At 44.5% G+C, this 14,943-nt stretch overlaps 2 protein-coding genes across 5 annotated transcripts in view; one reads left to right on the top strand and one right to left on the bottom strand.

Annotated features, from left to right (window-relative positions):
* The window catches only part of yeats2 (YEATS domain containing 2), a 31,591-nt gene extending 18,428 nt beyond the window's left edge, over nucleotides 1-13,163 (top strand). For 3 of the 4 annotated variants that reach the window (XM_040144131.1, XM_040144135.1, XM_040144134.1), the window contains exons 26-30: nucleotides 859-1,063; nucleotides 1,816-2,051; nucleotides 2,160-2,234; nucleotides 2,506-2,579; nucleotides 3,752-5,014. In XM_040144131.1, the coding sequence (XP_040000065.1) occupies nucleotides 859-1,063; nucleotides 1,816-2,051; nucleotides 2,160-2,234; nucleotides 2,506-2,579; nucleotides 3,752-3,860 (699 nt within the window). In that variant the 3' untranslated portion in view covers nucleotides 3,861-5,014. Of the gene's footprint in view, nucleotides 1-858; nucleotides 1,064-1,815; nucleotides 2,052-2,159; nucleotides 2,235-2,505; nucleotides 2,580-3,751; nucleotides 5,015-13,143 lie in introns of those variants that run through there. The other variant, XR_005708792.1, reaches the window with a different exon arrangement.
* Nucleotides 7,177-13,070, bottom strand: map6d1 (MAP6 domain containing 1). The gene is made up of 3 exons (XM_040143753.1): nucleotides 12,535-13,070; nucleotides 11,550-11,865; nucleotides 7,177-7,428 (listed from the first exon to the last, which is right to left on the bottom strand). Exons 1-3 carry the CDS (start codon nucleotides 13,068-13,070, stop codon nucleotides 7,351-7,353), a joined length of 930 nt encoding a protein of 309 aa, XP_039999687.1. The 3' UTR covers nucleotides 7,177-7,350.
* Nucleotides 13,164-14,943: the final 1,780 nt, after the last annotated feature.

Below are 14,943 nucleotides of genomic sequence, written 5' to 3'. Positions count from 1 at the left end.
TTTCCCTCAGTAAAGGTTTGATTTAACTGTGTTAATATCTCAAGACTGAAAGCTCCCAGTCACTAGCTCTTATGCTCCAGGCTCCATGGTGAGGGTGTCTATAGTGTCAGTGCTAATTTGCACTGTTTTCAGTTTTGTTCCCTGTGTAATCTGTCTTGGTGCTCAGTCCTGATTCAGCGAGCTTTCTGTTTGCCTCATGTCTTCATATCTATCTGGTCAGAGTTGTGTCTCTGCCTGGCTTTCTCCTCTGACCTCTTCCTAATGGGTTCATCAATAGCTCATACAGACCAGCCCATGTTTTCGCTGTTTGTTCTCTGTCTGTACAACTATAAAAGGCTCTCACACAAGCCCAGACATGGATATTTATATCTACAGGTCACTAATCTATTAAGAAGACGGGGGATTCAAAGCACATCATTATACAGTACAAAGACAGGGGAAGATAGGCTGCAAGTTACTATATACTGGACTGGAGAGATTGTATGTGCCCAAATTTATGCATATCAAGTCTTGGCAGCCACAAAATGTTCATCTGTGTCAATCTATGGATTTTAGGGCTTTTAGGCCTGTACAATACTACTACTGTACAGTTTTACATAACAGCCGGTGGGGGCTGTGGCTCAGGAGGTAGAGCGGGTCTTCCACTAACCGGAAAGTCGGTGGTGTGAAGTGTCCTTGGGCAAGATACTGAATCCCAAAAATTGCCCCCGATGTATCATCGGTGTGAGTGTGTGTGTATGTATAGAAATGTATGTATGAATATGAAATGTGTGAATTGGTGAATGTGGCATATAGTCCATAAGACTAGAAAAGCGCCATATAAGTTCAGTCCATTTACTCTGGCATGTCTCTGTGTAGCTTCAGCGAGCAGTGGCAGTGAAGCGGGTTGTCCAGGACGTGCTGGACCGCTCGCCCCGCCTGCAGGCCCTCACTCCTCCAAAGACCAGGGAGGTGGTGCAGTGGTGCCGACAGAGGGGCTACACGCCACCTGACCTCGAGCCCCAACGCAAGAATGACGACGAGTCCATCGAGGACATTCTCACACAGATAGATAATGAGCCTGGTGAGTTTCTGTGAGTTTCTGTGAGTTTCTGTGTGTGTGTGTGTGTGTGTGTGTGTGTGTGTGTGTGTGTGTGTGTGTGTGTGTGTGTGTGTGTGTTTGTGTGTGTGTGTGTGTGTGTGTGTGTGTGTGTGTGTGTGTGTGTGTGTGTGTGTGTGTGTGTGTGTGTTTTTGGTGTGCATAGCTTCTGAAGGAGGATCAATGAGTTTGGCTTGTTTTTGGGATTTCACAGTCTACTCTTCTGTGTTTTCAGCAGCTCAGAGTAGATTGATATTTTCTCTTCAGTGTTGCATGTGTGGGTGTAGTGCTTCTGCAGTTACCAGTTGGTTCAGTAATGTGTTTGCATTCTAGTTGTGTGTGAGGGCAGCCTCTGTTTTTGTTCAGTTATGTTGTTGTATTTACAGGGAGTTCTCATTAATTCTGTCTCTTGTTCCTAAAGGGTGAGAGACGAGGCTGCCTAGCTCAGTGAGTCACACACTCACCTGAGCCAGACAATATGATAATTTGTGTTTGTGTTCTCCTCGTCTCTCCATGCAGAAATATCTTGATTTATAATTGTCAGAATGTAGAGCGTGTAAAATGAGCCAATATTTTTCAAAAGCAATCTGACATTTTTCAGCTTTGCTATAAACACACAGCCAAACATCAAGAATCTGCTCTCCGATTGAAATACTGAAGCAGTTTGTTTCTGGTTCGCTGCCGATGCTGCTGCTTGTGAAATGGCGTGTTAAATGTACACGTGGATGTGTCCGCAGAGTGCCCATCTACCCTGAGTAGCTGTGACGAGCTGGTGTTGCGGCTGGAGCAGATGCAAGCTCTGCTGAAGACTGAACCAGAGGAGGCAGATGACGAAATAGTCGACATCGTCACCGTGACTCCACCCTGCCAGAAACTAAAGGTCAAAGAGGAGGAGCAAGAAGATGACACAGAGCCCAAGTTCTTCCTGGGCCCCTGCATGTCCACCCAGTTCGTCAGTGAAACAGCTCAGCAGGTCAGGAACTTCTCTGACTTTGTAGAAGTAGAAATACGTGCTGCTTAAATGACACAACGCTGCACCACTTTGTCCATTTTTATGTGATGACTCCTGTGTCTCTCTCAGATCGGGGTAACCTTCCAGCCAGTCGAGGTGGAGAAGAATGTGTTTGCTCCAGTAACTGAAGCCATGATTCTGAAGGTTGGTCACGTTATAGGCCAGAACAGGAAGAAAAAAGTTGGCCATTAACAGTAGCTCATCATTACCTCGACATAACCTTGACTCGAATGATGAATTTACAATATGCATGAGATATACACCAGCACAATATTGCAGGTTTCACCTTGTACCATATGAGAGAGTGGGTTTCTTTGTGACTAATGATGTCTGTTTGTGCGTCTGTGTCTGTGTCTGTGTCTGTCCGTGCTTGTATGCGTCTGTGTGTCTGTCTGTTTGTCTGTCTACACTGCAGGCTACAGAACAGTTTGCCAGTGACATCCTGAGAGAAGCTCTGGCTGGGGCCTACGCCAAATCCCCGCAGAACAGGTCAGCCTCTGTTTTTTTGCCCCCCCCCCCCCCGCTCTCTAAAATGCAACCTGCTTAGTGCTCCATTTTTAACATCATGCGTTATATTGTATCTAGAGCTTTTCCAAACTACCAGTTTGCTACTCATATTATTTTTTACAGCAAAAGTAATAAATTGTCTTGAATCAATATACCATAACAATCGTTTCAGAACATTATTGAACCACAGATTTTCAGAAATTTTAATTGTAATAATAATTTTAAATGTCAGAATAATGTTTAAATTTTGTATATTTGGTAAAATAATGTCCATATACTCTGTGGGATATATATAAGGATTGCAATATATATTTTGTAGTTTCTTTTCGAGTCACCCCCACATACACTGTCCTGCTGCTGTGAATACTTGCTAGAGTGCGACATGAGTATTAATCTGCAGTTGAAAATAGTCCCAAACAAATACACTATTTACAATTAAATTTGTTTTGATATAGAGAGACGGACAAATGCATTTTTGGTTTTTTCATGGGCTTTGTTGACAATAATAGAGATATGGAATAATACTAGTCTTATCCTTTTAAAGATTTGGTTAAAGGATAACATAAAGTGATCCAGTGGCTGCGCAACCCCCAACAAGAACACTTACCAAAGACATAAAAGTAATTATAATTACTGTTATTATCATTTCAATGATGTTTACTATTATTATCAGCAGTAAAAAAAAAAAAGGATTACTCAAAGATAAATTTACTTACAAGCATTTTACAAACACAGCAGTGTGTGCTTTGTGCCTTTAAATTACTCTGCAAATACTGGTAAGATCTGCCATCTTTATGACCATCTTACCTTAACATCTGCATGCAGAAACCAAGGAGTTGCAGCTTTAAAAAAAAAGGAAAAAAAATGATTTATTTATTTATTTGGGAACCCATCATTTTAAGCTTTTAATTCTACTGTACTTTCCTGCCGAGTATTTTGTGTGTTTTGTGCCATTTACATTATGTAAGACAGCAGCTGAACTTACATAACAGACCTGTACACTGATTCAGAGCTGAAGACTCAACAAAGCATTTAATGACAAACAGTCATAAATATTCAGAAGCCAACCACTGATGTCCCAGGCAGTCTGAAACATATTTCCTGTGTGTGGTGCCATGCTGAAATTCCTAATACGGGTACACTGGGGTTTGCAGGGCTCCCAGAGAGATCACAGCCATGAACATCCACCAGGCAGTCAGTAGCGTCCCCACCTGTGACTTCCTCACCAACACACACATGGGTTACCTGGCTAAGGACAACTGAGGACAAGGAGACTGACATTGACTGACACCTACAGAGATGTGAGGACTGTCTGAACTGCTGGTTATGACAGAGAGACGCTACTCTTTGAACCGACAGCTCCACTGTGTGGATATTCACACCTGGATGTGGTCCTGTTGCCTCAGGTTGTGCAGTAATGACTAATGTACTGTATTCATTAACTTGATCATAGAAGGGCTCAGCTTGCTTCTCACAGCAGCAGATTAACAGATGTTTTTAATACTGCGGGTTTATTGTAACATTTTAGTCCTAATGTATCGAGAGAAGCAGCATTGTGGGAATCATGTTATTTGATTTTGAGGCTGTTGCGCTCTCGCTTACCTGGTAACAAGATTATTTAAATGATGAAGTGTTTCCTGCCAGGCAGCAAGCCAGTTGTCGGGGAAATGAAGCCTGGGTGACTTAAAGGTCTAAATAAAAAAAAATCAGACAGCTGTCCCCTCCTTCATTCTTAATCCTGCTGTCAAGTCCCCAGAACTGGGAGCAAGATTCGGTTTACCAGCAGATGTGAACCACAGATTTACGGCAAGTTGGAAATGCTGATGAACATCTGAGTGTCTGCATTCTCTATCAGTCAAATTGATAGTAATGTCTGGAGGGTACTTTAAGAAACGCAACAAAGAGATTCTTCCAAAAGTGTCATCGCAATGGTAACCGATTATTTGCCATTATGAGCATCCTTTGATACATTTCAGTGTTACCTGGCAGAGGTACATACAAATACAATAATAATACAAACATGCAGGAAGTGACTGTTTTCTAAGACTCTTCAGAAGAGATTCATGTTTCATATTTTTAAGATGCAGACAGATTATGTCACAAATCCCATGTCCAGATACAGTTGATAGTCTAATGAACAAATAGTTCTGTTATTATGAATTCAAGACGCCAGTCTCAATATGTATCTTCTCTCCTTCATGAACCAGCTTTGATAGCCCGATGAAGTGCTTTTAAGTGTTCAGTTTAACAACTATAATGTATCTATCATGTAATGTACACAGTGTATATGACCAATATGAAATAGATGGTGTTTTCAAATCCTGTTTTATTTTTATATCTAATATCAACATCTGCGAACAGCAATGCCCTAACAGTTTTTGTGTGTGCGCGCGCGCGCGTGTGTGTGTGTGTGTGTGTGTGTGTGTGTGTGTGTGTGGGTGTGGGTGTGTGTGGGTGTGTGTGGGTGTGTGTGGGTGAGAGAGAGTGTGTGTGAGAATAAGCGAGTTAATGAATTTGACAGTAAGTGAGCGCTCATGTATGTTTTGTTGGCTGATGTTCTGCTGGTAATTCTGTTGGTGGAGCTTTGCATTTTCTTAACGGTGTGGATGATAGGACGAGTGGAGGTGTTTGGGCCGAATGGTTGTGATGCCTGTTAAACCAAATTAGTGTAGTAGATGCCCAAACATTGCATTTTCATGTTTTCAGTGCAAACCAAAAATATAATCAATATTCTTGTAATAAACAAAGAAAAACTATGGTTGAATTATTTCTTGCAATCCTGACTTGTGTTGAACATGTTTATTTGTTTTGTTTTTTGATAAACACAGTCAGGATGAGTTGTGGACAATGAACTGAAGAATCTCTTAACTAATCAGGGATAGTGGCACCTCTAACTCAAATGTTAAAGGGCCAGTTCACCTCAATTACATAAAAACACATTTTATGACTTAACCTTTAGTGTTATGTTGACATGCAGATAGTTTTGGTTTTAGTTTGCCAGGTTTTAAAATATCGGTCTATGAGATTTCTGCCACCACTCCAATATAAACGAGATGGAGACTAATATTTATCTTTCCAGAAACAGCATCGGTGCTAGTTTAGATAATCCTCAAATCTCACTGTGAACAGGTTCCACTGGAAACACTGTGTACAAAACTAGTAGTCCCTATGTAAACTGTGGATGGATAGGTTTTTGGGATTATCCAGACTACAGCACCATTATTTCTTGAAGGAGATGATGGTGAATTCTACTATTTGAAAGTAATAGTTCATTATTTTGGGAAATGTAAATATTCACTTCATGCTGAGAGTTATATGAAAAGATCGATGCCACTCTACATAAAACATAGTAGTAATTCTTGGCAGACAACAACCAGGCGCTGTGACTATCTCACCAGCAGAGAGACTGCGCTGAAGTGCTGGGTGAATGGATGAACTGTGTTTCACCATGAAATGGAGCATGTAACTTACCTTTAAACCACAAACTACAAACAGCAATGTAAAAACAATACTGACACCTCACTAATTAAAATATTCCATTTCGCAATATTTTAATTAGTGAGGTGCTGATACGTTGATTTTCTTAATCTGGACAGAGCCAGGCTAGCTGTTTCCCTCTGCTTTCAGTCCTTATGCTAAGCTAAGCTAGCCACTTTCTTGCTTTTGCAACATACTTACGGTACACACATGACACGGTGTCAATCTTCTCATCTAATTTATGGAAAGAAAGCAAATGAGCATATGTACCAAAAGCACTCCCATAAACTTAGTCCTTTAAATGACATTTCAATGCTGTGAAACCTCAAACAAAATTCCAATCACCTCTGATGCATTTGTTGGAAGTAGAAGTCTCGAACCTGGTCAAATAAAACAAAACTATCGGCATAGCTAAATACCACTAGCGGTACATAACAAAATATATATACTTCAGCATTAGTATCCGGTTATTGCCCTAATTATACTTTAGCCCAAATTGTTATTTTGAAAAAATAGTGACACTTTTTTTGTACATCTGCTTTCACATTACCTGACCTTTGGAATAATAGCAGTCAATTGCAATCACTACTCTATTCATACATAAGTAATACCACCCAGAACAGTGTGATGCTATAAAAAAATTCAGCTGAGAATAAATGCCAAGTGACATCTGATAGAAAGTGCTAAGAACTTAATATTCTTTTATTGTCATTTCACTTACATTATATACTTGCTCTTGTTGTTCAACAATAGATTTACAAAATAAGAGACCGAAAAGTACTTTCCCAAAATAGTAAACTTATTGAATACTGAGGAAATAACTTATTTTCGAGCAGATTTCTAGCAACACCAAAGGGCAACATAGTACTCTAAGCGAACACCTTGTCTTTCATTATTGGAGCAGACTCAACATGTACAATAAAAGGACAAATCAGCAGGTGCACACACGCACAAAGTCACACATACAAACACACAGCAGCCAGTTTCTTGTGCATCTATTACCGCGACACGGAAAAAAAGCTTGTTTCAAAACTATTTTGTTTCATGCATATTCATTTCCATAGCAACGGGGCAGGGAGGAGTGTAAAAGGGGGGCATCTATCTATCTATCTGTCTATCTCCACTTGGGATACTGACGCTGCAGCGCCACAGGATCCACGACACTAAATTCCCTTGCATAGATTCTTATGTTGTGGAATGGACCGAAAACATTCCCCTGTTGATTCCTTAAAACTGAAAACGAGCAAAGTGGAATGGTTGAAAATCGGAGCAGCTGTCAGATGTTGAAGACCCTCGATCCACTTTGAAAAACAGCAGACGGGTTCGGAGGGAGCTTGGTCCTCACCAGATGTTCCTGAGACGAGAGAGAGAGAGAGAGAGAGAGGAATAAGAGCAGCTTTTAAGTTGATCAGAGAGATAAGTCCAGAGAGGGCAGCAGCCCTGGTGCTCACACCGGACCCATTAAATGAGAGGAGACTGGTTGGTCTGTGCCGTCAGAAAGCATCAGGGAATGAGCAGCCTGGACTGTATTGCTATTTCCTGCTTTGTGCTGCTCTGTTCTGCTGATGACAGCTTATCTCAAAGCCTGGCCAGAATCTGTCTGGGCTATGGCAAATAAATAAATGTCCCGTAACAGCGAGAAGTCGCCCCGATTCTATTCTTTCTAGCAATCATTGGAACTGTCAATGAAAATGGGCCAAGCTACAGTATTTTCAATTTACTTGCCTTGCCGTGGAGTAGGGCAGCTTCTACCAGACAGTCTTTGGAGAGACTGTCTGATCGCTGTCCCAACAGCGCTTTGAATGTGACTATACAGCGCTGCGGGCGGCAGGGAAGGCAGTACATGTTGTTCAGCAAGTCGAATCAGTGTGTGAATGTACCCCCCCAAACCACACGCACACACACCGTCCTGTGTAGCAGCCACGTCTGCCTCTCTCCTAAATTAGATTGGTAGCAAAGAAGACTGCAACCCGGTGCAATGTCGCACTTTAACAGATAATCCATCAAATGTTGTACCCTGGCCCCCTCCCCCGCTTCTGGCTCTCTATCACCTATCTATCTCATGCTGCATCTCATTCCTCTCTCCTCATCTTTTTTCCTGTACTTGTCTCTTTCCCTCTCAGCCTCCTTTTGCCTTTCCCCTGCTCTTAAAGCAATCCCCAACCTCCCCTCCGTGCCAGCGTCCTGCAAATTTGGCACAGGACACTTTGCTGTAGTCCTGGGCAGCGTGGGAAAAGGGAAGAGGTCCAAGTGAAAAAAGAGGGCAGAGAAAAACAGGAGAGAGAGTCTGGCATTGGGGAATTAGATGTGAGGGGGAGAGAGCAAAACAATGGATGAAGGAATGAGGGAGGTACCTGCAGGGGCAAGTTTAGGGACATTTGAATGTGGTCCATTCAAATCAGTGGAATAACAACAAATAAACAACTGCAAAATATTCTATGTGGTATGTGATATCATTTCAATAAATAGCTACTATTTCTAACTCAAAATAGGTTACAGTGCAGTTTTTGAGACAATGCCCCCACACACACACACACACACACACACACACACACCCCTCCCCACATATACTGTATTTAGAAGCAAGAACTGAAAGAGCCTCAAAACGACTACAGCCTGTATTGTTTGTAGTCATTTTGTGTCTCTCTTTAGATATTTGTGTCCCTTTTTTAGCTGTTTTACATCTCTTCATAGTCATTTTATATCTCTTAGTAGTCCTTTTAGCATCGCTTTGTAGTTGTTTGATTGACCGTCCATCGAGAAATGTTGACAGTTACCTACTACAGAGGTTCAATCTGGGGGGGCCCACAGGCTTGCGCACAGTTGGCCTGTTCAGTATCCAGCCATGATTCTAACAAGCCAGCACCCTATCAACTTCTGACCCAGGGGCAGTGCTTTCAGCCCTCTGGCCCTGCCCCTGGGTAACTGGAGAGAGAAGTGGGGGAAAAGGGTGTAGTAGGAAAGGGAATTTTTAGGCGGAATTGTCCATGGAGGCTGTCTAAACCTCTCCGTGCAGTTTAAAGCCACCGTGAGCAGCATTCCCATCCCTCCAACAGTGACGGTCTGTGTCACTGCCATGTGAGAACACAGCACTGTTGTACATTTTATTCAGAAGTTAGGCTCGAGGGTTGTCCGTGAGCTCGGGGAGCCCAATCCCAAATCTCAGGGGGCAGCTACCTCTAAGCTGCCTCTAAAACAACCAAGAATCTGTCATAGGTAGAGTTTCCTGCTGAGGTTTCCACTCTGCAAATGTGTTCCCCATTCAGCGGTTTTGTCTCGCTCATCCGTGACACACACTGCGGATTAAACAGCACATCCTCATAAATCTGTTGGCCTTGTGTTGCAGTTGCCGGGGCCTGATTCCTAACACACAGACACACACACACACACACACACACACACACACACAGACACAGACACACACACACACACACACAGACACACAGACACTGTTCAGAGCTGTGCTCATTTAAGCCAAACAAGCCGGACAAACTGGGCTTCAGGTTTAACAGAGTTTCATTCTCTCATGTGACAGCTCACAACAGCCTCTCACTGGGATTTTTTAAATTAGGTTTTTGAGTTCAGTGAGTTCAAGAAAACACAGCTCTCTGATCACAAAGCGCTCAGTGTGCTCTAATCGGTCAATTGTCTGCTGCATGTCATAAAATTACAGATGGATTTTATCAGTTGTAGGTGGGGGAGCACATCATTTGATAGATTGATTTGAGCAATAATGAAAATTTCATGGCTGCTCAACTCCTTTATCGTCAAGAGCAGAGTTATTTTGATTCCAGCAGCTTATTTGAGACTTAACCATTACATCTCTTGATGAATAGACAGAGCCAGTCTCTCTGTCGAGCAGTTTGGTGTAGTCGTGTATTTTACAGAATGGTATCAAAAAATGAGAAGGCGCTCACAGACAAATACCAGCGGAGCACCATGACCCAGTGTCATGCATACTGGAGTGGGATGTGTAAGGCTTGGTCAGACACCTATGCATGGGTCTGGTGAGTCAGTAATGAGTTGGCATTGATCGGGCCGGTGGTGACTGGACTGGATTATCTAAAATCAACTCGATTTGCTGCTGGGCTGGTCTTTGTTGCTCTGACAGATTTTGGTATGGCTGATGACACGCCTGAACTCTGAAAACCTGCACAATGTACATGTATGCATACGTGTGTGTGTGTGTGTGTGTGTGTGTGTGTGTGTGTGTGTGTGTAATATTGACTGCAGTGCTCAGTCCCGAACACACTGCTGGCAGCACATCCCTCTTCAATGTGGCGTGAACTCTCACTCCAACTGGGCCAGTGTTATTAATAGAGTCTGTGTCCTGCCATTGACATCTCTCACTTCGACCTCCATCACCATCAAACAGGATACTGAGGGGACATAACGGCTTACTAGGGCAGTCTTTATTCAGACAATTATGCAAATAACCAGAACGTCATCTAGTTCTTCCTCTCCTGCAATAATCTTTGCTTCCTGAAACTCAAAAAACGACCACAAAAACACATTTCCTAACCTTCCCTGATACCTTTCAGTGTGAGATTTTACTGGGGCATCTGTTGCTGCACAGTGCGCAAAGAGACAAACCAGGCTGACCCGGCCCGACCCGGCCCAGCCCAGCCCAGCCGAGCCCCAGCTCTCCTCTGGCAGATGGCACCGAGTGGTGTGGGTGGGGAAGGGGGATGGCACTAAACCTCTGGAGATTCCCAAAAACTGTCGTACGACAGCTGACCTGAGCAGAAAGATTGTACAAAATGTACAACTGTGTGAACATTTGGGTGAATCTTTAAATGTTGTCACTTTGTCACTGGCAAAACATTGAAAAAATATTTAAAAAAAAAAAAATTTTTTCCATTGTGGCCACACCTGCTTGACATTAAAATTAACATGTATTTAAAAATAAGCCAAATTCCAATTTTGGATATGAATGACAAAATCAGGACATTTAATCAAATATGTTTTTGTTTTGTGTTTTGTAAAAGAACAGCTGTCCTTTGCAGTCAGTGTCCTTTCCTCCATACTGCACAAAAAGTAACTTCAAAAAATTAGAGGTTTGTTTTATTTTCTGACCAAAATGGAGCACAGCTGGAAGAATTACCCATTTTTCTTCTTTGTTCTCATCGAGCCTGTTCTATTGAGGTCAAAGTAATGAGTGTAGCACCAGCAGAGTGTTACCTAACACAGTACATGGCCTGTTTTAAACAGCTGGGTCACTTTGAGCTGCTTAGGGACAGAATGCTGTATCACTTTTCTGAGACGCCTCAACAGCAACAGGCCACCAGGGAGAGGAGTGAAGATGACTTTCAGGAGGAACATGCTGCAGCTCTTTTAATGAACTTGTTGACCCTGCAGCTCAAGTATATAACATCACTCCTCCAGCTGAATGACTGACACTGGATTTTCGGTTTAACGTGGTGCAAATACACCTTTTGAACAACAGTCTTTGTTGTTCAAGAGGTCTTTGCTCACCTCTCCCTTGGTCGTTCCACTGGGCTCAGTCCTCTCAGGTGGGACGCTCTGCTGGAGGCTGGAGGGACTGGGCGAGCTGGCAGTGGGGATGGGCTGGGGGACAGCAGCAGGTTGTACATTGGAGGCAGCAGACGGGATTATGTGCTCCCCCTGATGCAGCCCTATGGACCTGTGGACGTCCCCGCTGTAGGCAGCCTGGTAGCTGGTCTCACGCAGGACGTGGGTGGCCTCTGTCCCTGGGCTGGAGTATTGAGCTGGAGGATGTTTCCTTGCACTTTTGGCCGGTTTCACCCCTGTCCACGGCCTGTACTCTTGCCTGGAGGAGGACAAATGCATCAGAGGCTGAAAGAGGCTCAGTACAGGCAAAAGTTTGTATCTGGCTTGTTTCTGAAGTGGTGCCTCGGGGCAAGTGTGAGTTAGAGGGGCCCTATACCGATTTTACCCCTGAAGATCCGTTAACCTGTCTTGGCGAGCGCTTCGCTTCGTTATCTTGGAAATTTTTAACAGAAAGCCTTTGTGGTGAGCCAAAAGTGGTGATGTTAAGTTTAAAAAGTGGCCATTCACCAGACCTGGAGGGTGTAATGAAAGACCCTATCGAGCTGCATTACTTGAAGTGTTTTTAGAGCTTGACCCATGATTAAAAGTCCATGATTAAAAGTCTGTTTTAAAAAAAAATGTTTCTTCTCTGGTCACAAGCCAGAAAGGTTGAGAAGCACATACTTGACTTCCTGCCCACATACCTCAAATAAAATGCAAAACATCAAATATTCATACTTGAGCTCTCCCATAGATGAGTATGAAATATGTAAGAGAATTATTGATGACCCCCATCGTCATGCAGGCTTGCTGGGTCGACCCTTGAAGTCGTTCAATTTTCCTATTAATAAAACGCATCTAGATAAGCATCAAAGCGTTCCCGACTGCTCCGGGTGGCAGGGGACAGCGACAGGTGCCGAAACAAGTCAAAGAGAACGGCATGTCCTACCTGTAGGAGCTGGTCTTGCTCTCCTCCGTCACCTGCTGCTCAACCCACCTCTGCCCCCTGCCCCGCTCCTCTCTCTCCCCCGGCTGTGCCTGGCTGTGGTTACTGTTCACCGGGCTTTCCGAAACACTGCCCGCCCTGCTGCCCCCGTCACTAATCCAAGGGAAATTCTCCTTCTTGGGAATGGGCCAGGGTTTGAAATCCTGCTTGTATTGGGTAACGCTGGGGAACGGCACTCCGGGCGGGTGGTACCCCTCCCGGGGCTTGTAGGTGGGCTCCCTCTTCGCCCTAAATGAGCCTCGGGTCCCCGGGCCATCTGTGGGCGCCTGAGGGGAGCCGGCGCCACGCGGGTCCGGCGCTGAGTAGTTGTTCCCCGGTGCGCGCTCCGAGGCGGAGACCTGTTTGGTGACGGACCGCACCTCCTGCTCGGCGATGTCCGAGTAGTTCTGGATGGTGAGCGGGACGGAGAGGTCCGACTTGTCGAACTGGTTCCAGAAGCGAGCCAGGCAGCACACTCTGCTGATGCACGGCCAAGCCATATCCCCACCCCCCTCTAACTGTGTGAGGCTTGTGGAGGAGAGAAGAAGGAGAGAGGGAGAGAGAGAGAGAGAGGTGTGTGTGTGTGTGTGTGTGTGTGTGTGTGTGTGTGTGTGTGTGGAAGAAAGCAAACAAAAAGAAGAGAAAAAGAAACAGAAAACGGCCAAAGATTAAAGGTTACATTCAGACAGAGTATCGCCCTCCCTCCACGTCCGTTCCTTGGAGGCTGAGAGTATAGAGTGTCCAAGAGTCCATGTCAGGAGCGGAGATGAACCGGTCTGTCGGGGACCGTCATTGAATATTACTCTCACGTGGTCTGTGATAGTGCCTCCACTATGCAGAGGAATCTCTGGCAAATTATTCTCCGCATCTCTAATCCCGAGTGTCCGCGTGGGTCTCACCGGATTCAGCATCAAAGAAACGTCGTTGTTTTTCTCCACTACACGCATCCACGCGTGCAGCTAAAAGCTAGAGCCGGACTTGTTTTATAGCTCCTCCACTTGCCATCGCTGAAATGATTCTACCTTAACTGTTGCCAATATGCTGAGGGTTACATAATTTTGATGCGGCGGCAAACATAGCCTACAATATACAGTTCATGCTGGGAGACTGGGTTAGTCTCGACTTAAACACGCTCACCTTGAGCAGCTGAAAGTGTGGAGAAAACCTTTTTTTTGTCTTCAATCTCTCACAGAATTTCTCACAGTTGCTCTTTGCCATGTGTTGCATCAACCTGCTTCATTTCCATTGAGGTCACGAGGTTCTGCTGCTCCAATTTGTTCCCCTGATTTTTTGTTTTCCCTCCCTTTCTACCTCCTACGGAAAGCAACTTAATAAGCAAGTGTACAAAAAGAAGCACTCACCTACAGGTCCACTGTAGGTTTACTGTGGATGACGTGGGCAGGGACAAGCTCATATTAATCCCCTGTGGGCCCTGTGTGGGTTTGCTCATGCAGGGCCCATCATGACATTACACCCTCAGGACACCCGAAAATATTTTCTGTGGGCAGCATAGCGTTGGGTTTTCCCACAGAGAGCCTACATGGGCCCATTGCAGGTTAGCCCACGTGAGGGTTCGTAGCGTTATTACCTCTTTGGCCCCTGTGTGGGTTTTCTGGGGCTCGTTGCATGGTTGCTGCTCAGCTTAGGCCGGGTCGTAGACGTGGAGCACGTCGCATCTTGGTGCACTGAGCCACCAAACCGACCTCGACGTTATGCCTATGATTTCGTAATAAGAGTAGTCCCTCTCAAGTGGTATTGGAAATGGATGACGAGACTCTGAAGTGCTCTGGTTCTTCTGAGATACCTGATTGTTTTTGAGCAAAATGGTGGCTTGGCTGTAAAATAGGGGAGCCATGAAAGACTGCAGGCAGGAAAGCTCTTACTGCCCAAGTTTACGTAGAGAATTACAGTTGATTACAGTTAAACGATCGTGAAATGGAGGGATATACAGTACATTAAGGCGCTAGAATGGTAATTGATGCACTTCCTTCTATGAGCTGCTATCAGAGGAGGCTGCGAGCTTAGCGTCTCGGAGGGAGGCAGCACAACAGTTCAGGCACCACTTTGTCTCGGAGGAACCAACTCTTGTGAACGGTGCCCTTGCAGCCCATAAATCACCTTAACCAAAGGTTCGACTTAAAGTTCAGGTTCTCCCTGCTCTTGTTCACACCGCTGTACTCTCAGTGATGAATGGCAAGGGCTCTGTAGTGTGACTGCCGGTGTGAGCCACACGGCTAGCTGCAGACCACGTTTCAACAACAGACCATGGAATGGGATGAGCATGGTCTGGTAGCAGTTGGTAGCAGTTAATGTTTATTTGCCAGGAGGTGACAACATATGAAATACCCGTGTGACACTACCATCTGCAGGAAA

The sequence above is a fragment of the Xiphias gladius genome, chromosome 14 (genome assembly GCF_016859285.1).
Source record: "Xiphias gladius isolate SHS-SW01 ecotype Sanya breed wild chromosome 14, ASM1685928v1, whole genome shotgun sequence".
Taxonomy (NCBI): Eukaryota; Metazoa; Chordata; class Actinopteri; order Istiophoriformes; family Xiphiidae; genus Xiphias; species Xiphias gladius.
This window is presented reverse-complemented; position numbering and strand designations above follow the sequence as displayed.

Bases quoted from the DNA above. Each gene is read 5' to 3' on its own strand.
- map6d1 (XM_040143753.1), bottom strand. From the start codon at position 13,070: ATGGCTTGGCCGTGCATCAGCAGAGTGTGCTGCCTGGCTCGCTTCTGG. The intron at 11,866-12,534 runs GTAGGACATGCC...GTCCTCCTCCAG, and splicing joins AGCAAGACCAGCTCCTACAG to GCAAGAGTACAGGCCGTGGA. The intron at 7,429-11,549 runs GTGAGCAAAGAC...CTCTCGTCTCAG, and splicing joins GTGGAACGACCAAGGGAGAG to GAACATCTGGTGAGGACCAA.